General features: G+C 36.0%; 1 protein-coding gene across 2 annotated transcripts in view; it reads right to left on the bottom strand.

Moving 5' to 3' along the window:
- The window catches only part of LOC136037697 (uncharacterized), a 47,962-nt gene that overhangs the window by 22,485 nt on the left and 1,339 nt on the right, over positions 1–24,138 (bottom strand). For both annotated transcript variants that reach the window (XM_065720454.1, XM_065720455.1), the window contains exon 2: positions 19,233–19,426. In XM_065720454.1, coding sequence (XP_065576526.1) covers positions 19,233–19,420 — 188 coding nt within the window. In that variant the 5' untranslated portion in view covers positions 19,421–19,426. The remainder of the gene's footprint in view (positions 1–19,232; positions 19,427–24,138) is intronic.

Here is a 24,138-nt window from a genome sequence, read left to right as displayed (position 1 = left end):
AATCAAAAATATAGACATTCAATAATTTTTCCATCGGTAACTATAAACATATTTCAAAGTGGAATCAACTCAATGCAAGGACATGAGATACAACAAAAGCGCTGTACACACAGGTGAGAATCAGTGTTCTTCTATGGCAAGAACCAGAGCTGTGACTTTATTGTCAGTGTCAGAGACATGGCTGTATTGGCGCCAAAATCTGCCAAATTCAAAAATGAACGTTTTGTGGTGAAACATCTTCCCATGGATATTGAATAATAATAGTAACGCATCTTATTCTTCTTAATATTACGCATTTTGTTTAAGTTTTCTATTTCAAATAAATATATTCTCACAAATGAAGACATTTCTAGCAATTTTAACATTAGTTCAGGAGAATCTACAGTTTGCGCAATATCAGAAAATTATCAATTGCCCGAAGGGAAAAATTACTAGCGCCACAAAGCGCAAGCCATCTTGTGAACGGCTGTAAGGTGTGTCTATGCCTCCAATACCACTATCTATATGCCTTTTGAGGGGGAAGGCCCCTTATCTCTTCATGTAACTGGAGGGATAAATCGGATGAGCACCCTTCATTTGTGTCTTGAACAGGTTAGCATATCATAGCTAGTTCCTTCAAAGCAGATCCGATTAACATATACCTCTTTTTTATTGTTCTCTGAAAGGGTGCGACCCAAATATATTCCTAGGTTCCAACCAGGGCTGTAAAAAAAACTCAACCATTTCAACAATGCATCAATTTTGTACCGCTAGGTGTGGGGTGCATCCACTGGCATAACTAACTAGAGGTTACCCTTCCAGGACTCTATTATTACTAAGCCCATTTGTATAGCCCCTGCCAAATACGCGTGCCGGAATTTATTTTGGATAGGGGGTAGCTTTGAGAGAAACACGAAAAAACAACTAAATTACATGAATAATACATGGGTGCTAATTCAACAAAATTTAGGGGAGAGGCGACAGGGATTTTTTAAAGAAGATACAATAAAGGTATTTTTCAAAATTTAAGGGGGGGATTTTTGCAGGGAAATTACATTTTTAAAAAATACATTTTTTCAAAATTTAGGGGGCAATAGCCCTACCAACCCTAGTTGGAAATTAGTGGATATAAGAAAATAAATCTTGGATTTTTAGGGTGTCGCTATTCTAGAGAGTCCCCCTCAAATGGCATCAACTGAACTAATAGTCTTACTTTTCTGTCAGGATAAAATTTTTATTCTCCTCATGAGACAGCACAAAGTTAAAGGAAAACATTTTTTCAATTACGTGCTAGAGCAATAGTTCAGCACTGAATAGGAAAATCAAAATTCTAACGTAATTATTGAGTCATTTCCCTCGGTTTCCTAATCTCATGACGTATGTTTAATATCGCTCAGTAGTAATAAAAAAGAGTCACGGGTGTGTAAAAAAAAAACCAGATTTTATCTAGTTTGGAATTAGCTAGTAGAATGCGTTGAATGTTTTCCTTCTTGTTAAGTTTACTTGTATTAGTGTTAATAAAATTATCAAGACTTTATGTTGCCAAATAAATTTGAACTGAAAAAAAATGCATCACATCTATTATTCTATGCTTTTCTGTAGGGACGCCAATACACGAAAATGTAGAGAGGCAAGATTTTTCAGATTTTTCCATTAAAAAACCAAAAAATGAATTTTTCGAAAACTAAGCGGGTGGCAGAAAGCCTAGCGTAACGTAGATATGTTCTAAGGCCACACTGGCTTTACATTGATGTTCGACAAAAAAAAAGTACAGAAAGAAAAAACTAAAAGAACTTAAGGAAACCAAACTAGGGTGATTTTCAGCTAGCGGGAAATGAAGACATAGCAGATATTTTGACAAAGAGCTCCGCCAAGCCGTCCTCAGCGGGAAAAAGGTATATATGAAAGAAAAAAAGTAAGTTTTTTGTTCAGTTCAGACCTTCAGAGGCATAGCTTTTTTCTTTTCTATATAGACTACATTTTGTCCTTCCAATTTTTGCTTTTAAGCGCTAAGGACGGTTTGGCAGAGGAGGTTTGATTTTCCTGTTTTTCACAGGCTAAACATCAACCTTGTTTGGTTTTCTTAATCATTCTAATCGTAATTGTTTTCTACCTCTTTAAAAAAAAGTCTAGCCTCCTCCCTCCATTGGTACCCCGGCTTTCCTGGTTAAATTTTGCTTCTGAATTCGAGCAGAATCACGAATGACAAAAATTGTACGGCAGAAATTATTGAAGGGGGGCTCTGTCCCTTTAAAAAGTACATTTTTAGGTCTAAATATGCGCGATTGTCTTATAATTAGAATTATTTTTCACATCATCGTCGCATTGGGAGCGACGATTAAAACAAGATTTTTGATTAAAACAAGAAAAGCAGCTGTTTCTGACGCAACACGGGTCCATAGTATGTTCCCATGACATATTCTAGAGAGGTTTGAAACACCCTCCTCTAAACCCTTCTAGCTAGAACAATGAGGAATTAGGCAATTGAGACGAGAAATTTCGGAGGAAATAATCTTCCAAATGTGAGGCTATCTTTGATAAATAAAATAGTCCCAATCTACAACCGGTTCAATAGTTATAAGGGGGTGACTCCCAAAAGCATACGCAAGGCAAGAGCATAGGGACCCAGCCCCGTGAAACTTAATGATTTTTTCTTGATTTTACATAATTTTGTTCTTATATATTTGACAAGTTTCTCAACCCCAAAGACAAATTCTCGCATATGTCCCTTACGATAACCCTATTCCTATCTATCCCTTAATTTCTTACCTTGGATTCTCGGAACTTGAACTAAATTAGACTAAAGAGTAACGTAGTATTTCATTAAAATATAACTTCTCAAAGGGTCATGTGCCAACCCATTTGACGTCAACAAATGTGAGGCCAAACTCATTGACAGAAAATATACAAAGAGCCAAAATATTGACTGTCACTCGTAAATACAGTCAACAAATTTAAATTCAGCTATTTCAAATCGAAGTTTTTTTCTTTCAGGCACATAAACAAGAATTTTTGGGACTTGTCGGTTACTGGAAACACACCCAAGAAGTGAAGCAAACCCTATCCAACGTAACCTAGCCCCCATCCCCACTCCTAATGTGCAGGCATATAGCCCAAATTGTGCAACTCCAATGTATGTATCATCCATCGCTTGTTTTTGCAGCTATGAAACCGGTTTTTTTTTAAATAGAACCAAAGCATAGTTCTTGAATGTGTTTCCAATAACCTACAAGTACCGATTTTTTTTTGGTGGGGAGAGGGATCGATAGAAAAAATCGGGGGACCAATGATAACAAAAAAACTAATTTTATTAGGTAATTTGAATATGAGGTGTCAAGAAATTCAAAAAAGTTTAGAATTTGGTGGAGGCCCGAGCCCCCCCCCCTGCGTAAGTACTAGATTAAATGTAGACCAGGTCATTCCTGCTTACATTCAACTCTTCTGTACTGATATTCGGCCACTTCTGTTGACCGGGGATCTAAAACGTATTCGTATAAACTATTACCGGTACTGCAAATTTCTTTTATATCTGCCTCGTTCTTACAGGAATACAAAACTGATTAAAAAGTATTGTGCGACAGATATTACTGGTGTTTTCGAAAAATTATCTCCCCAGCTAGCTATTGAAGCGCCTTATAGGCTAGGGTGTTTTCATCGCCTTATCCATCTTTTCAAACAGTTCGTGGTAACGAACTGTAGTAAGAAGCGACCCAGCTCAATTGTAAACGAAACTCTAAAAAACGGATACTAAATTATACATCAAAAGAATCGGATTTTCATGCTGATTTTAAATATATAAGTTTCATCAACTTTAGTCTTTGTCATCAAAAGTTACAAGCCTGAGAAAATTTGCTTTATTTTGGAAAAAAGGGGGAAACACCCCGTAAGTCATAGAATCTTAACGAAAATCACACCATCGCATTCGGCGTATCAGAGAACCATATAGCAAAAATTTCAAGCTCCTATCTACAAAAATGTGGAATTTCATATTTTTGCCAGAAGACAAATCACGGGTGCGTGTTTATTTGTTTGTTTGTTTTTTTTTTCTTTTCCCCAGGGGTCATCGTATCGACCAAGTGGTCCTAGAATGTCGCAAGAGGGCTCATTCTAACGGAAATAAAAAGTTCTAGTGCCCTTTTTAAGTGACCAAAAAAATTGGAGGGCACCTAGGCCCCCTCCCACGCTCATTTTTTCTCCAAAGTCAACGGATCAAAATTTTTAGATTGCCATTTTGTTCCGCATAGTCGAAAACCATAATAACTATGTCTTTGGGAATGACTTACTCCCCCACAGTCCCTGGGGGAGGGGCTGCAAGTTACAAACTTTGACCAGTGTTTACATATAATAATCGTTATTGGGAAGTGTAGAGACGTTTTCAGGGGGATTTTTTGGTTTTGGGTGTGGGGCTGAGGGGAGGGGGCTATGTGGGTAAATCTTTCCTTGGAGAAATATGTCATGGGGGAAGAGAAATTCAATGAAAAGGGCGCAGGATTTTATAAAAGTACTATAAAAAAAATGAAAAAATAAACATGAAAAAGTTTTTTCTATTAAGGAGAAAGTAAGGAGTAGCATTGAAGCTTAAAACGAACAGAGATTATTACGCATATGAGGGGCTCTAAATATACTTTAGCATAAATAGCGAGGTATTTAGGAGGAGATAAATACCTCGCTTTTTATGCTAAAGTATTTTTAGTAATTTCAACTATTTACTCTACGGCCTTTCTGATTCAGGGGTCATTCTTAAAGAATTGAGACAAAACTTACGATTTAGTGTAAAGAGCGAGGCATTAACGAGGGTACAAACCCCCTTATAGACATAATAAAAATATAAGAATATAAAAGTTTGTTACGTAAGTTAATTCTTAAGTTACGTATATTTTTTACTAATAGAAACGTTAGTTAAAAATTAAAAGTTATAGTTGCCTTTTTATGTAATCGAAAAATTGGAGGGCAACTAGGCCTCCTTCCCCACCCCTTATTTCTCAAAATCGTCGGATGAAAACTAAGAGAAAGCCATTTAGCCAAAGAAGGAATTAATATACACATTTCATTTTAATAATCTGTTAATCTGATTAAATACAAAAAATTCAATAAGATTGGACAAGTCCTATGGTGGAGAGCCAAAATCAAACATACATTAATTCAAAAATGTTCAGAAATAAAATGAAAAAAACTAGTTTTTTAACTGTTAGTAAGGAGCGACATTAAAACGTCTCGCTCTTTACGCTAAAGTTTGACTCTTTGCCACAATTCTACTTTTTAAAACAATTAAAAGCTTTAGCGTAAAGAGCGAGGCGTTGAAGAGGGGAAAACCCATTTCATATACGGAGTAATTTCTGTTCGTTTTAAGTTTTAATGTCGCTCCTTACTTACAGTTGAAAAAACTAGTTTTTTTCATTTAATTTCTGTATGTGATTAACTTTGTTTCTTCTTCTTCTTTTGCTGTTTGTCTTTTGCTTTTACTCCCTTTAACCTCTGTTTTGTAAAGTGGGTGATAGATAAATTATTATTATTAACATACACGTTAACATCCTTGATCACACCGAATCCTAATCCTTGATCACAATAAAATTGTGTTCCATAGTTTGTGAGCTCCAGGTTAATACTCAAAATTTATGACAGGGCAGAGTTGTCTTGCTTAGAAAAGTGTCAAAATATGGATGGCGAACCGGCTATTTATCAATTAACTTGACGGGTTAAAATTTGACAGATAAATAAGTAGTTAGAGAAAGTTAAAGATATACGTCTCCACGCTTGGCACAACCCGCAAAACCTTTGTTGGTATAGTTCTCCTACGCTTGGCACGCGTCACCTGGTGTACATAATCCCTTAGTGGGTAACCCCTCAGGACTTCCTTTTGATTTACTTATCGTTAGAATGAAGATATTTTTGAACTATGTGCAGCTAATTTGTATTTCTTCACTAGTCCCCCCTCCTGTCACCCCATTGTGCTGCAATCCACTATTTTCCTCTGGTCTCCTATGTTTGAATATTAGGCGTAGGAGTTACCTTACCTCCGAGGTAAGTGCGTAGCCTAGATCCCTCTATATTATGAGAGAAAAGGCGTGGCTCACAAAAAGAACTGATGGTTCAATAAGGGCCGTATCCAGGGGAGGGGGCTATTAAGGTGGTTTAGGGGCCTCATTTCCCCGACATATTTTTCAAACTCGTAAACTGGTCTTAAAAACAAAGGTAAAAACATTATACCCCCTAGAAAAAATTCTTTTAGCAGACCTTCATGAAAAAATCTTTTGGTACCCCCCCCCCTCCATCCAGAAAAAATTCTGAATATGAATATGACCTTGGGTCGAGCCCTAAGGGCTGAGCCATTAATACTACTACTACAAGTATTACTGACAACTCACCGCAGCACCAAGCCACCTGAGGCCAACACAGCTACGCACGCTTCTCTTCCATTGTTTGTTTTATTTAAGAAATAAGAAGGAAAGCAAATAAAGTAACCAAGTGCAACAACAGTACAATGTGATCAAACAGTCTATGGTAACAAAATCTCAATTAAGAATAACTAGAGCCAGGCAAAAATCGATTGTTCTCGTGTCATTTTTCAAGTGACAAAGTGATCGCTCCGCATATAATTGTATGTACACGCTCTTTTGCAGCATCCCCCCGCTCACTGCAGCCAGTATCAATTTCGGAAAAGACCAAAGTAAATTATACTTGCTAGCATATGGGCTGTAAAGCCCCCCTTTCGAGAATAGCACTCCTATGCAGAGGGGGGCAGTGGGGAGGAGCAGCCCATAACCACCAGAAATCTTAGATTACAGGAAAAGTATAAGAAATTATGGGAGGCATCGTAAAAAGTTCGAGACTTAGGAAGAATCGGAGTGACGCTCTCCCCCCCACCCTATGGGTAGCTATCAAGTAGTGGGTACTTTATATTAACTGCAATGAAAATGGTCCCGTATCTCAGCCAATATTTTTCCATAAGCCGCATATTAAAGATCAAAGAATCCCATGTCACTGGGAAGCCAGGTCGATTACCCCTAGTGTATAACATTTACATAAAGAGAAAATGCAATTTACCACTTAAGTGAAGTGAACTAGATTGAGCCTCTCATATAACTAAGAAAACAGAAGCTAAAAAGTTCTATTAAGAAAGAAACGTGTGTAACTACCCAGCGTGATTTTTCCGTGAACTTCTCTCTGCACAGGTTATATCCAGATGTGCACATGCTGTACTGAAGATTGAACATTGGACCCATTTAACAATTGTTCAACACAGAAACAAATATCAATTTGAGTATGGAATTCTTAGAACACAATATGTCTCCATTCAAGGAAGTTTCTCTGAAAATTTTGGCTTGCTCGTCAATAAAACATGTACACTCCTGGATCACTCAAAGGGACAAGGGAAGCCAATTCACGAAAATTATGGGGGGGTTTTGATTTTTTCTAAAAATGAAGGTACCAAAAAGAAATTTTAGAAAATTTAGGGGAGGGCTATTTTTTTTTGTTTAAAAGAAATGAAAATACCAAAAATAATTTTTTTTTAATTCACAAAGCGCAACGCCCGTGAATTGTTTTCTAAGAATAGCGGGCTACGTTTTTGTACATTTTATTCTACTGGAGAGACAATCCTGTTAATACTAACTGAGACAAACCAAAGCTGCTAAGGGCCAACACGGATGCCCAAGTCCGTCCTACTGCTCGTTCTTGTCAGAGATCCTTTCTGCTTCATTCCTTAAGGTTTCTCCATCCTTAAAATAATTTTTTACTACTACTATCTTAGATAATGAGTCTCAATTCGGGATTATATGCTTACATTGAATTCAAATATAATAATCTTCTGTATCGAAGGGTACACATAATAGTAATAGCTTAGGAGCGCCAAAAGATCTTGATAAAGCTGGTAAGCCTTCAAGACGTTTTTATAAAAGCGGACAACTGCCTGGACCCTAATTCAGGCTATATATTCAATTCTAAGAGGCTCAAATTGAGTACAGTTACGCGCCTAAGCAGTTTTCCTAGTCAGGGGGTACTTACTACCTTTACCCAGAACCCCATTTTCATCCATCGTCATGTTAATACTCTTAAATTATACTTGCTAGCATATGGGCTGTAAAGCCCCCCTTTCAAGAATAGCGCTCCTATGCAGAGGGGGGCAGTGGGAGGAGTATCCCATAATCACCAGAAATCTTAGAATTCTGTGCTTGTTTGCTATGATTGCTTATCTAAATTATGTTCGTTTTGGGTTTCATTTATACTTTAATGGTAATAAATTAAAAAAAAATCCACAAGAAAATTTTTTCAAAGAAAAATTAAGAGCTCCTTCAGTTAAGAATGAGCAAAACTAAAGTCAAATAATCTTCCAAGCGTAAAACTGCCACAAATCCCTATGAATAAATAGATGAAACACAAAACGAACTGAAATTACAATAATTAGCCGAGTCAAAATCCAAACGAGCGAAAATTAAAATGAGTAGGACTGATAACCCTATGCCTCAAAACCAGAACAGAATTTGCGCTTTACTGACGTTTGAAATGTTTTCACCTTTCTTACTTTAATAAGAGAGAAATTATCAAAACCTTAACGAAGAGATGTCAGTATATGTCAATTTAACTGACAATCCACGGTCATTTGTTTGTTTGTTTTTTATTTTTCAGTAAAGCGCAAATTGTGATCTGGTCTTGAGAAGGTTGAGAAGGCTGATTGAAAATCATTATTTCCAATAACTATTCTTTTGTATTGCGGCATTACATTACCGTATTTCAAATATTTCATTTGTGGAGGAGATTATAAAGGAGTGGATTCTCCCTAGTTTGGAAAGTTCAACCCTCCAAATTTAAACTCGTATATTCGCATGAAAAGTCACTTTCTGAATTACATATACGAACAGTTTCAGCTCAAAATTTTGAATCAAATAGTGCATACGAGAAAGCTCTAACATAGTAATGCCTATATCATAAACATAGTAAATGTGTAGTGCAACCATGGATTACTGTAATTAAAAGTGATCACAGTAGAGTGATGCCCCACTATTCTGAAGAATATTGCTTATTTCTATGTTTTTTTTTTTATTATTAGGTCTTGATAGCATTCTCGTATCTTTCTTTTTCGGCATTGCTTGGCATTATAAATCAATTGCTACCAACAATAAAATCAGTGAGCTCAGGGATATAGCTTAAGCCTATGTCCAGACATAGTCCATGGGGTGAGGATGCAGTTGAACTGGAAGAAACTCTAAAAGTCAATTGCATAGAAAGTTTCTGGGTGTAATCAGGGGCTGACAAAAAGTTAATTTTTTTGGCGGGGGGGGGGGGGTGCACCTCGACCGTGTTGTTGGTGTAACCTGGTTGTATCGAAGTAATCCTATCATTATAGTGATTAGTTCACAAATAGAATCTTGGACCAAGATCACCAATCACACAAGACCAACTGTTATTTACCTTGTTTCACACTAATAAGAGAGGGAAATCCAGATTACAGCCCATCCAGATTACAACTATAAATTAGGCTATTAGGCAAGATGTACAAGCTACAGGACCATCATGTATGGGGGGAATATTTTAGGGCACTTGGTAAAAAAAATAAGTCGTCAAAATTGTGGCGCGACGATTTTTCCGACGCCCCCAAAATTAGTTGTTTGGTTAAATAAAGACCACGAAAATATTGACATCTACATGAATTTTAAACTTGGACGGTAAGCGCAGTTTTCAGTTTCGGTTTTACCGACTCTTGCACTGATATTACGTGCTGTTTCGAAAAGAACATTATGCTAATTATTGTTAAAAAAGAAACTGTTGGTAAAAAAAAACCAGTCAGTCGGTAAAATCTCTTGCCCTCCCACCCAAGCATTTTGGCTAGTAACGACCCTGTCAAGCTATCAAAGAAAAATAACTCTATCAGTGATAACTTTGTCAGTGAAATGTAAAAAAAAAATACAGAAGAATAGAGACGCAATTAATTTATAACGAAAAGAGAAATCATCGATGCAACAGCACAAAGACATTAAAAAAAAAAAAAAAATGTTAATCAATTGGTAAAAATAATAAGCTAGTTAAGCTTCCTCATAGGATTGAAAAAAAAATATATCATTAGATCCTTCGTACAATGCTTTTCCAAATACAACAATTATTGCCCTGTCCCTCCCCACTTAATGGGGCCATATATAGCCTTGGGCTATAAAAAAGGTTTTGGATCTGTGTATTTTTTTATCAAATATTCTAGCCTATTTGAAATTGTAAGCCAGCTGTTGATGAGAATGATGAAAAATAAGCGTAAAAGAGGTACTGAAGTATTATAACGACCCCACTCAAGAAGTGAAGTTAGGTTAACCTTAAGGAAATATGCCGAAATTATAATGAAAATGTAATACTTTAGTAACGAAATAATGGAAGCTACAGAAGAAAATTATGGAAAGCAGGCCGCCCAGAACGCATTATATGAAATTTCTAACCAATCCTAACCACCTCTATATATTAAATATTTATTTAAAATATACTAGCATCGTAGTTTTTCTTATTGAGGCAAAGCTAATTATAACCGATTGCAGATAGTCAAACCAGTTTTTCTCAGATAGACAGAGCAAACTTCTTGATCGAAGAAGTTTGCGTAAATCCACAAAATAATGGTAAATCCACAAAATCATACAACTTCTGTACATAGCCTAGGCTATTTCTGGCCCCCAATAATGATGGGGGTAGTATGTGATTGGGACGGCAAAGATTAATATACTTGGAAAGAGAATTGAATGGAGAATATAAAGATAGATTGAATCGTGAACTCACACACATAAGTGCAAAATTTATTGCCTACATCAAGAGTTCGTGCTCAACTGGGAGGTCACTGTATTCTCAACCAGGAAGTAATAAGTAACCAGACACGAAAATTAGGTAAAGTTTCCGATTAACGTAACATAGAGATAGCTAAGAAATAGACAAACCTTTGGAATCAGAATTCTATTTAGAATCCAAATATGACACTGATTGGCATCAAAAATTAACTTAACCCCCAAACCCCCTAAAGTCCAAATATATGGCTTGAATTGTATCAATGCACAGAATTTTCCGTGTCACTATTTGTCACTATTTCATCAAATTGAATTAACAGTTTGTCAAAATAATGGAAAATTCATTGCGTATGTACAATTTACGGTATATATTTCCGTGTTAGGGGGAGACTGGGGGTAATGTTCATTAACTACGCAAATTTTTTGGACTCGGGATGAAATTAGGATTTTAAAGGTATGTCTATTTCTAAGTTATCTTACCAAAAATAAGTCCTACAGAAGTCATTACGGAACACTTACAAGGACGGAAATCCTAAGCCAGCTCAGAGCAGCGGATTAAGGTAATTGAAGTTAATCTACACAAGCTCTTGACAAGGCTTTATGGTCAGGAATCCAGGGAGATAGAAAAAAAAGAAGAAAAGAAGAAAAAAGACGAAAAAAAGCACACCCACAAATCTAAACATATCTAAAGGTAAATTTATAAAGCAAAAATTTAAAGGCCATCAAGGGTCAGTGCCCTCTAGAGGGAGAAAGAGTGGAGGTTGGTACCTCAAAAGGTAAACGTATCACAGTTCATACAATTGACTTACCGATGAAGTGAACATACCATCGATGCCTTTTTTATGCTCTTTATGAATATAACAATCGCTTCTATCACAAATTCAAATTTAAGCACTTTTTGACCTAACCCAACTTAACCCAACCTAACCTAACTATAAATAATTTTGACACCAAGGAAATGCAGTATTATTCTGTCGAAAACGATCGAGAAAACGGTGCTGAGAAAACGTAGTTTTATTTTCTCAAAAAAGGACCGATAACTCATACTTGAATTGAAAATTCGTCATTTTTAAGAACTCGAAAAGTGCTTAAATTTGAATTTGCGATAGAAGCGATTATTATATTCGTAAAGAGCATAAAAAAGGCACCTTTTTGGTATGTTCACTTTACCAGTAAGTCAATAATAAGAACTATGGTAGGTTTAACCCTCAAAATGCATTCCCAGGACATTCTTTGGTCTGTGAATCCATCCATGAAAGTACCATGTTCGTAACCTAACCCCCTTCCAAAACAGCAAAATAGCTCGTCTAGAATTTTACCATTTTCCTATCTTATGATAAAGAAAGGCTTCAGAAGGACCCATGCAAGAACTAAAAGAGACATATTTTTAGATTGCAAATTTTAAACTTATCTTCATGGTTCGGTACAGGTTTTGACATTTCTTCCCCCTCCAGTTCCCCCCCTCCAGCGGTCTTGCATAGCCTTAAGCTGTGTAGAAAAAAGTAATATAATAAATGATGAAAAGCGATTCAAAAACATATAAAAAGGGGAAAAACAATGAAAAATAATTCGTTGATGTTTTTTACAATTTTACACAGTAAGAAATCTATAATTTCTTTAATTAGTTTCTTTAAATACTCTAGGGCTATATGAGAGCATTAGAGGGGGGCTGGGGATGAACTATCAAAAACGTGAATGAAACTATAAATATGAGTATAAAATTCGCAATATAAAAGTAGCTCTTTTTGTTCTTGCAAGGTTCTTTCTGAAGGCCCTATTCTAGAGATTTCCTATTTTTACACTATAATATTCTATTTTAAATAATAAATATAATTATCAAGTAAAACCTTAAAAAACTAATTTTAGTTACCTTTAAACTCTTTGTCGGTATCAAAAGGCCTATCCTTAACACTGGCAAAAGTAGGTTTTCAGATATTTCAAAAATTACGGATCTAACCGTTCGCCACAATTGCTAAACCTGTTTTAGTATCGTAAGATTCTTCAGTGAAGGCCTCCAGCCACCATGTCCCACCAATTTGTGGTTTTTAAGTCTACGTCACTATAATTCAATGAAATTGCTCCTATTTAAGGTGTGTAAGAATGCGTGATATTACTCAAGTACAAACTGTCTAATGAATGAACTTTTTGCGCGTATGAACAATCGGCTGCGGAAATACGAAAGTCGAAATTTTCCAAAATGTTCAGGAGAAGCAAAAAGACTATTTTGGAAAATCTGTCTCCGTATTTCTCTCCAGCTCCAATCGTGCCTTTCTAGCCATCTCAAGGTTGGCTTTATATGACAATCTTCGTGGCTGTGGAGGGGTCGTGCTTTTAACGCTTTTTGGTCTATAAAATGTCGAAATTTCGTTATAACACGTTTTGAATGAATTATAAAATTAAGACCATCTCTAGAACAAAAGGGGGTATGTGCATTCTGATTAAATCAATCAATGAGGCGTATTCAATTTTAGTAGAGGAAAAAAAGGTAAAGGATAAGACTATACCCATGAAGTCCAAACCGGTCGTGCTTATCTCCGTCTAAAGGCCCTTCATCCAAAAATTGCAATGAAGGGGGGTTGGGTGCTAGCCATCCTGTGCTTTCGCCCCCCCCCCTCCCTGCTTACCTTCCCAAGATTTCTTCAGGTGCTCATTTAGAGCTGGGTTGACCCTGCCTGAGCTTACAGAGTCACGTCAATGATCCTCGTCCCAAACCAAATAGCGGGCCACACTAGGAATGGAAACCCCGCCCTTCGGACAGCTGACTCCAAATCTAGCGCGCCGACCACTCGGCCTGGACGAAATTCGGCTAGGATTCTAGTAGATTCAATGTATAACTCATTTTTTTTACCAATATGTCACTTAACGCTTTCCGTATTACCACAGCGGAGATGGTACTTGTTGTGAATCGGTTGGGGCCTCCCTTGCATAATAACAAAAATTGGCTCTAATTTAGAGTGAAACAGTTCGTGGTAAAGAACTGTAGTAAGGAAAGGAGCGACCCGGCTCAACAGTAACCAAAACTCTAGAAAATAGAATTTTGATACCAATATGTACATCAAAAGAATCGTATTTTAATGCTGATTTTAAACATATAAATTTCATCAAGTTTAGTTTTACCCATCAAAAGTTACAAGTCTGAGAACATTTACCTCATTTTAAAAACCAGGGGAAAACACCCCCTAAAAGTCATAGAATCTTAACGAAAATCACACCATCGCATTCAGCCTATCAGAGAACACCACTGTAAAAGTTTCAAGCTCCTATCTATAAAAATCTGGATATTCACCAGAAGACTGATTTCGGATGCGTGTTTATTTGTTGTTTTTTATTTGTTGTTGTTTTTTTTTTTCCCAGGGATGGGCGTATGGACCCCATGGTCCTAGAATGTTGCAAGAGGGCTCATTCTAACGGGAATTAAAAGCTCTAGTACCCTTTTTAAGTGACAAAAAAAAATTGGAGGGCACCTAGGCCCCATCTCACGCTCATTTTTTCCCCTAAGTCTCCGGAACAAAATTCTAAGGTAGCCATTTTATTCATTATAGTCAAAAAACCTAATAACTATGTCTTTAGGGACGACAAACTTTCCCACAGTCAACAAACATACTTCCTCATGTTACAAACTTTGACCAGTGTTTACATATAGTAATGGTTATTGGGAAGTGTACAGAGGTTTTCAGGGGATTTTTTTTTGTTTCGGGGGGGGGGAGAAGTTGATAAGGGGGGTTACGTGGGACGATCTTTCCATGGAGGAATTTGTCATGGGAGAAGAGAATTTTAATGAAGGGGGCGCAGGATTTTCTAGCATTATTAAAAAAAAACAATGAACAATAAATATGAAAAGTTTTTTCAACTGAAAGTTAGGAGCAGCATTAAAACCTAAAACGAACAGAAATTATTACGCATATGAGGGATTCACGTCTTCATACTACCTCGCTCTTTACGCTAAAGTATTTTTAGTAATTTCAACAATTTATTCTACGGCTTCTGTGATTTATGGGTCATTCTGAAAGAATTGGGACACAATTCAAGCTTTAATGTGAAGAGTGAGGTATTGACGAGGGGGTGAACCCCCTCATATACGCAATAAAAACATACGAATATAGAAGCTCGTTACGTAAGTTAATTCGTAAGTTACAAATATTTTTTACTAATGAAAACGTTCATAAAAAATTAAAAGTTCTAGTTGCCTTTTTAAGTAATCAAAAAATTGGAGGGCAACTAGGCTTCCTGCCCCGCTCCTTTTTTCTCAAAATCTTCCGATTAAAACTATGAGAAAAAAAATTTAGTCAAAAAAAAATTAATATACAAATTTATTTTTAATTATTTATGTGCAGAGTGCCAAAATCAAAACATGCAGTAATTCAAAAACGTCCAGGAATTAAATACAAAAATCAAGTTTTTTTAACTGAAAGTAAGGAGCGACATTAAAACTTAGAACGAACAGAAATTACTCCGTGAACAGAATGAAAGGGGCTTTTCCTCTTCAACGCCCCGTTCTTCACGCTAAAGTTTTTACTGTTTTAAAAAGTTGAGTTAAGAGAAAGAGTCAAACTTTAGCGTAGAGAGCGGGGCGTTGTGGAGGAAAAGCCCCTTCCATATATGGAGTAATTTCTGTTCGTTCAAAGTTTTAATGTTGCTCCTTACTTTCAGTTAAGAAAACTTGTTTTTTTTTTAATTAATTACAACCAGGAGCTGCTCCAATGTTACACAAATGAGTGTAGGTAACGTCAAAGTAGTCACTGGCATAGAATAGTGTCTAGCTTTTGGGCGCAATTAAAGAAAATGGGCGTGCACTGTTCATCGTTGACAGCGTCAAAAGCTACCCTTCGAAGGCTACCCTACTACCTTCGAAACATATATAGGAGATTAAATGTAAAGGTTAAGTCACTTTCTGGTAATAGCTCTGATTTAATTGACAGGTCCATTCCCGTACATAAAGGTATTCGACAAGGTGCTATTACATCACCACCTTTATTTAACAACAGTATTATCGATGCTCAGAAGAAAGTTGAAATGAGCTTTATTTTTCGTGGCTTTGACCTACCGCTTTTGAAATATGCTGACGATATTCTTAATTTGAGTAGAACCCTGTCTATAATAGAGAAGAATTTTGCAAGTTTAAGTGAAGAGTATAACGGTAATGGTCTAAAATTCAATCCGAGTAAGAGTGAATGTATTAAGTTCAATTCTAAACGATCAGGTTCTGATAGTACCACAGTCACTTTGGGTGATTCTGATATCGAACTTTCGACATCCCTAACTTATCAGGGTTTACCCCTTGGTACTGTCCTGAAAAGTACGTGTGCAGTGCTACTTGGGCATTTCAGCACGAAGGCTAGTACAGCTTAATGACTACTAGTTAATGCTAAAACACGTTGCACTAAGAATGTTCTGGCTAGACTCTATAACGCTTACACAATCCCTCATGTCCTTGCCCTAGCTTCTTTTTGGAAGCTATTTACCATGACTGATTAACGGACAATCCGTAGGCTATATTACAAGTATGAAAAGTATCTTCTAAGTTTTCCTCTTTGGGCTCGTAACCGCAAAGGTACGCAACTATATGGTGTTACTGGTCCATTTGTAGCTGTGGACCAACGACGTGTCGAATTTGTTTCATCTCAAGACCGCAGCCACCCATAGTGTAGTGCGTTTATTTGGTATTGTTTGTCATAGTCTGATTTTTTTTTCTCTTCTCTTTTTTTCCTTTACTCCATATGGGCCCTTTCGTGTCATTTTATATGGTCAATAAAATTATTGATTGATTGAGTGTAAAGGGCTTCGTACAACAAATAATCTACCCAGTACGTTTTCAGTTTGCAAATCTAATAGCAAAGTAATTAAGTAACAGCTCGTGTAAATGAAAGTTTTGGGCCTATCCGAAAAAATTGCCAGAAGATTCGAGCCTCCTCCCACTAGACGAGATTGGTCTAAAGAGGTTTTTGCGCCTCGCATGGAATTTTCTATGCTAAAGATGCGAAGTTGCAATGGGTTTAGTATACCTTTCACGATTAAACAAGTACTTTCAGATCAATCCAACGCAAAGATCCATAAAACCACCGTATCTTCCTATAAAATCATCACAATACTCGTATTCAAAAGTTGAAAATGTGGAATGGGGACGGATATTCAAGCTCTGATCAAGACGTGAAAGGCTTCTCTGGAAAATTTACGGTACTTGTGTATTATTCAGAACACACTCAATAAGTGAAGTTAGGTTCGTTCGTGAAACAAACTATGATGCAGGTATATTAAATATTTATATATAAAGGTGGTTAAGTTAGGTTAAGTTAGGTGTTTGATGTAATGTACCCCCCCCCCTCTAATGTGCAAATATATAGCCCAAACTTTTGATAAAACTAATGAAATAAAACAAAATATGATGAAAATATAATACTTTATTAGGAACACTGTAAAATTATAACATAGAATTCTAACCTAACTTTTTGTCTTTGAGTTTTGTCTTTGTGGCTATGAAACCCGATTTTCTCATAAAATGTACCTGCATCGTAGTTTGTTTCCAGAAAAGAGCCTAACTTCACTTATTGAGTGTTTTCTAAATAATACACAAGTATCAAATTTACTCATTTTATTTTTATTATTATAGTATTAATAATAATATTATTAAATTTATAATTTAAATATTATCACATTATAATATATCGTATACAGCATATAACATATATTAATAATATCATAATTAAAATAATATTATTATATAATTTTATTATTATTATTTATTTTTTTATTTTATTATCAAAAATTAAATTATTTTCCAAGTTTATTAATTTTCCATCCAGAAATTTCATCTTGTTGCTACTAAGTTAACTTTTCCATAACCTGCCGAAACTGCAGGTCGAGTCTACTTGGAACTGCCTTTGTTACGGACTAAATTTGTTGTGTAAGATTTTAGTCATAACATACTAGTTATGCCAACACATAAGAGCTACGTAGTAGCGTGAAATCACTATTAGAGATTTGCTCTATAACAACTTCTGCACCGAAGCCATTCACTTTTTGCATTGTCAAACATTGAGTTGTCCAAGAAAGTGTGAGTTTCCAATAATTTTCAAGGAAAATCCGGAAAAAACTTTTCCATAACCTGCCGGAACTGCAAGTCGAGTCTACTTGGAACTGCCTTTGTTACGGACTAAATTTGTTGTGTAAGATTTTAGTCATAACATACTAGTTATGCCAACACATAAGGGCTACGTAGTAGCGTGAAATCACTATTAGAGAATTGCTCTATAACAACTTCTACGCCTAAGCCATTCACTTTTTGCATTGTCAAACATTGAGTTGTCCAAGAAACTCTGAGTTTCCAATAATTTTCAAGAAAAATCCGTAATACTTCAGGAAAAATACCGAAAAATCCGTAATACTTCAAGAAAAATCCGGGAATTTTCTTTTTAAGAAGCCTGAACATTCAATATTTATGGATTTAACGTATAACATCGTTTTTTTGTGTGTATGTTTTTAAAAACAACTCCCCCTTCTATGTTTGTGTTGATGTTTACTTCCAGTATTGTCATTAACTGTCCTGCAGTAAAACAAAAGCTGATTCAGAGCAAAATCTAGGAGGGAGGGCAATGTGACAAGGGTGGCAATTATTAACAAAATTATTAACGACAAACGTATTTAAAAAAAAGTGAAAAACAGAAAAAACACAGAATGAGGGCGTCAGAAAAATCTTGCATGGAAAACAATACAAGGCCTGTTATTACCGACAAAATACTATTTTATCCAATGTGGCTTGGAAAGAGTTTTCAAAAAGAACTAATGAAACTATTCTATTAAGTAGGCCAAGCCTCAAAGTTTGAACTGAACAATATTGCAGAAGGACGCTCAAACTATATCGCTCAGAAAATTTAACAATTTCAACTTGAAAGAATTCCAAACTATGATGTGCTTGTAACTGAACCCCCTTCAACTGAATTGATTTAACGGAGCCCTCATTCAAAAGAACTCTTCTTCATCTGAACCCCCGTTGAATTCGGTTCCCGTACAGCTTAACCCTAGGTAACTCAACCTTCGTTCAATTAACTCCCATTCAACCCAACCCCCGGACGACTCAGCCCCCATTGAACTCAATACCTACATAATTCAACCCTTATTCAGTTCAACATCAGTGCAATTCAACTCTCATTGAAATCAACTCCCAGGCCAATCAACCACTGTTATACTCAACTATAATATAATTCAACCCCATGCAACTCAATCATCGTTCAACAAAACCCCGTTTAGGCAGCTGAACCTAACCTAAGGACTGCATTGCAAGGTGGCTGAGTTGAATGGGGTTGAGGTAAATAGAGGCTTAGTTAAACGGGTGTTGACTTGGACGAGTGTGGCTTAGCAGGGGCTCAGTTAAACGGGGATTGAATTTCACGAGGTTTCATTTAAATGGGATGAGTTTCACAGGGCTAAGTTGCCCGGGAACTCCAAGTTATACTATAGAATAAAGTCAGAATGACTCTTTTTCTTTCCTCTTTTACACAAACTTACCCAGTTAGAAGAATCTGTGACTTAAAGTTTTCTATTAAACCTTTGCTAAGACTTTCATCTGTGCCTCCGTTGCTTTTCTTAGGAACCTTCCTTGCCACATGTTCGTAAGGGTACTCAACTGCGATGGCTATCCGAGTCCCAGAAAGGATAGGAGTTTGATCAGCCGTCGTAGAGCTACGGGTAGGCATTTTGCGCTGCAATATGGAGCATAAAAAGAGATATATTAGGCTCGGATAATCAACACTTAAAAAAAAAAAAAAAACTGCAAGAAAACCTGCAAACAAAGTGCATCAAATGTAGATATACTGACCATAGAGCCTGCATAACGAAAAGCGATGTTAATTAATTAATAATTAAAAGACTAATTAAATAATAACGATTTAATGATTATATTAAATTACTAATAAAAATTACATAATTTTAATAATAAATTAAAAAATAATTGATAAACCAAAACATAGAGCCTGTATGACGACAAGCGTTGGTAACTTATAAATAATTAAAAGACTAATTAAATAATAATGATTAAATAATCAAATTATAATTATTAATGATAATTAATAATTTTATAGTGAATAAAAAAATAATTGATAATAATAATAATTGATATGACTGACCATAGAGCCTGTATGACGATTAAATAAAAAAACAAGTTTTTTTCATTGTAAGTAAGCAGGGACATTAAAACTTAAAACTAACAGAAATTATTCCGTATATAAATGGGGCTGTCCCCTTCTCAACGCTCCACTGTTTACGCTAAGGTTTGACCCTTTCTCACAAATCTACTTCTTAAAACAGTAAAACACTTCAGCGTAAGGAGCGGAGCGTCATGGAGGGGACAGCCCCTTTCACATGCGGAATAATTTCTGTTCGTTTTAAGTTTTAATGTCGCTCCTTACTTTCAGTTAAAAAAACATATTTTTGTTATTTAATTTCTGAAAGTTTTTTGAACTAATGATGGTTTTGATTCTGGCTCAACGTAAATGAATAATTAAAACGAAATTTGGTTATTAAGTTTACTTTTTTTGCTAAATGACTTCCTCAAAGTTTTGATCAGACGGTTGTGAGGAAAAAAGGGGAGGGGAGGAGGCCTAGTTGCCCTTCAATTGTCCTGGTCACATGAAAAAGCCACTATAACTCATCGTTTTATTTACAAAAGTTTTGATTAGTAATAAATATAAGAAGCTTACAAATTAACTTACATAACGAACTTCTATATTCGTACATTTTATTACGTATATGAGGGGGTTTGCCCCCTCGTCATTACCTCGCTCTCTACTCTAAAGTTTTATTTTGTCCCAACTCTTTAAAAATGACCTCTGAATCACAAAGGCCGATTAATTAGAACAAATAGCTTTATTTAGATTACTAAAAACACTTGACCGTAAAGAGCGAGGTTTTGAGGAGGTGACGAAACCCCTCATATACGAAATAATTTCTGTTCGTTTTAAGTTTTAATGCTAATCCTTACTTTCAGTTGAAAAACTTGCGTTTTTTAATTTAATTTCTCATTATTTTTTTAAATAATGCTAGGGAATCCAGCACCCCCTTCATGGAAATTCACCTCCCCTACGATAAATTGTTCCATGGAAAGATTATTTCACGTAACCCCCTCCCCCCAAACCCCCCACCCTACCATCAAAAACACCGTCCCCGAAATCGTCTGTATACTTCCCAATAACCAATACTATATGTAAACAACGGACAAAGTTCATAGCTTGCAGCCTCCCTTGGGGACTGTGGGGTATTAAGTCATCTTCAAAGACATAGTTACTAGATTTTTCGATTATTTAGAACAAAATGGTTATCTTGAAACTTTGATCCGACGACTTTGGGAAAAAACGAGCGTGGGAGGGGGCCTAGTTGCCCTCCAATTTTTGTAACTTCAAAAGGGCACTAGAACTATTTATTTCCGTTAGAATGAGCCCTCTCATGACAATATAGGAACGCTGGATTGACACGATCACCCCAGGGGAGAAAACAAAACAAAAAATAAATAAACACGCATCCGTGATCTTTCTTCTGGCAAAAATACAAAATTCCACATTTTTGAAGATAGGATATTGAAACTTTTACAGTAGAGTTCTCTGATACACTGAATCTGACGGGGTGATTTTTCATTATGATTCCATGACTTTTAGGGGGTGTTTCTCCCTATTTTCTAAAATAAGGCGAATTTTCTCAGGCTCGTAACCTTGGGTACAACTAAATTTGATGAAACTTACAGGCATAAAATTGGAATTCTTTTGATGTATATATTGGAATCAACACTCCGTATTTTAGAGTTTCGGTTCCTATTGAGCCGGTTCGCTCCTTACTACAGTTTGTTACCACGAACTATTTGACAAGCGTTATTAACTAATTAATAATTAAAAGACTAATTAAACATTAATAATTAAATAATTAAATTAAAATTATGATTTATAATTACATAATTTAATAATAAACCAGTAATCTTTTTAAGACCCAATAGTGATTGGAGGACACCCATTCCTCCTCCCTGTCCTTTTTGGTAACCACGCCCCAACGGATTTTGGTCGAAATTTAAAATAGTTTTTGTTCCAAATAGTGAAAATACCAAATAAATATACCTTCAGAATTGCCCAGCCTCCAGAGCCTTTGAAGCAATTTTATTGCCCCAACTATGTACACATGCGTTTTTTAATAGAAAAGCTTGTTTTATGTTGGATTTGCAATTGGCTCTTTGCTTATAAATTCTACTCATTTTGGGGATTAATGTTACTCTTTACTTTCACAAGAACAGTGTAGACAAAAAACATTCCCAGAAATCATAAGGGAATAGATATCAACTTCATATTCTTGATACGTTTTTTAAAGTTTCTTTTGTCCCCCTCCCCCCGAAAAAAGCTTTGCTGGAAAATACACTTTTGCTGGCTTTGATTAACGGCCTGATCATAATAACAATCAGAAATTAAGCTATTTTTTCAAATGAAAGTGCAATATGAAAAATTATTCACCCCTGTTGATCCGCAAGAAATTTTCTCGGTGGAATAAACCAATGGTGAAGGAAGTTGTTGGGCATTTGCGGAGAATTTGGTCTAATCATTGGAAATGGAAGGTTTGGAAATGATACCTGACGCGGTGAGTTTACTTGCATTTCCGGAATGAATTTTAGTGTCATTGATTATGTTTTGGTGGACAGTAGGCTCGCACCTGAATCCCTAAACCTCGAGGTAGTGCATTTTGCTGGGTCTGACCATTTTCCATTACCTTTTTTTATTTTAAGTCGACAAATATTGGTAAAAATCAGCGGAAAAGAGAAAAACTAAAGCATCAGACATTTGGAATAGGAATGAGTAGAACTGGCTTGGTAAAATCAAGAATACTATGTGAGTGGATGGAGAAAAATATGACCCGAATAAAATATTAATTTTGCTCGGAGCCGATTTTACAACAGTTGAATGCCCTAGCATGTGAGATTGAGGAAAATACGGGAAATGTAAATGAAGTTTTTTCAAAATTTGCTGAGCTGATACAGAGTCCTTTACTTGAAAAGATACAAAAAAAGGGGCAACAAAAAAAGCATGTTTTCCAACAATGAATGTGAACAGGAAAAAGAAAAATTAAATCATATGCTAGAATATGTTAAAAAATCCAAAAAGGAAACTGAAAAACTTGAGTTGCTCCAACATTATAGAAGTAAAAGAAAAGAATATAAACTAATGATAAAAATGAAGAAACTAGAGTTTCGATGGCGGGAACAAAATGAATTTGCGCATTTCTATAAGACAAACGATTCCCGCAAATTATGGAAAAGAGTTTCATAAAAAAATGACTGCTCCCTAATGTATTCCGCAGGAGGACGAGTGGCCCCCCTTCTTTGAGAAACTAGAAGCAGGTACAGCATCTGGCACACGACAGCCCCCACCCGATTTCGAAAAACTGGCAAAAGAAGTCGGAACTCACTCTTGTGACTACACTGAACCCCCCCTACTGGAAGAAGATTATCACCTTTGTCGCCAAATCCAGCGGGAAGAAGTAAAAGATGCCATAAAACAAACTAGAGGTGGGTCTCCGCCAGGACCAGATGGAATTCCAGCAAAGGCTTTGAATGTACTACAAGTAGTTTTATTACCCCTGCTTCTGGGGTTGTATAGCTTGGTTACGAAAGAAAAAAAGTGGCCTGATCCTTGGAAGATATCTGTAGTTATCCCCCTATTTAAGAAAGGTGATGCAAGCTTGTGCGAGAATTACCAACCATTCAGCTTAGGAAACTGTCTTGGAAAAATTTAGGACAAAATCTTAAACAAAAGGCTGGAATTATGGCTGGATGAGAGGTAAATTCTGAGAGAAGAGCAAGCCGGTTTCCGTAAAGGGTACTCACCATCTGATCGAATGTTTGTTCTAAATGCATTAATTAGTAAGTATTGAAAGGGAAACGGAAAGTTGTACGTGGCTTTTCTTGATTTTAGTAGAGCATTTGACAACGTTGACCGCATAATTCTGTTTAGAACGCTTTTAGGAACAGGAATTCCGCCACCCTTTTTAAGGGTTCTTCTTTCGATGTATTGTTTTACCAGAAATGTTGTAAAGATAGCAGGAAGCGGTTTATCTAGAGTTAAAAAAAAAAAAAAAAAACAGGGTAGTACCCTATCACCAAAACTTTTTGCTATTTTTATAAATGATCTTGCCGAATATCTTGAAAAAAGGTGGGCGCCAGTTCTACACCTTGGAAATAAAGTATTATTATTACTATTATTTGCCGACGATATTGCCTTGTTCGTCAAATCCAGTTCGGAGCTACAAACTCTGTTAGATTTGACAGCTGAATATTGAGAGGAAAAGAAACTGGAAATTAACACAAAAAAGAGAGAGATGATGATTTTTTGCCGTAGACAATCAACAGAAAATAAAAATGAAGAAAGTTTTAATTTGAATGGTGAAG

The sequence above is a fragment of the Artemia franciscana genome, chromosome 17, assembly GCF_032884065.1.
Source record: "Artemia franciscana chromosome 17, ASM3288406v1, whole genome shotgun sequence".
NCBI classification, from domain to species: Eukaryota; Metazoa; Arthropoda; class Branchiopoda; order Anostraca; family Artemiidae; genus Artemia; species Artemia franciscana.
Note: the sequence above shows the minus strand (reverse complement) of the source record. Positions and strands in the feature narration are given on the sequence as shown.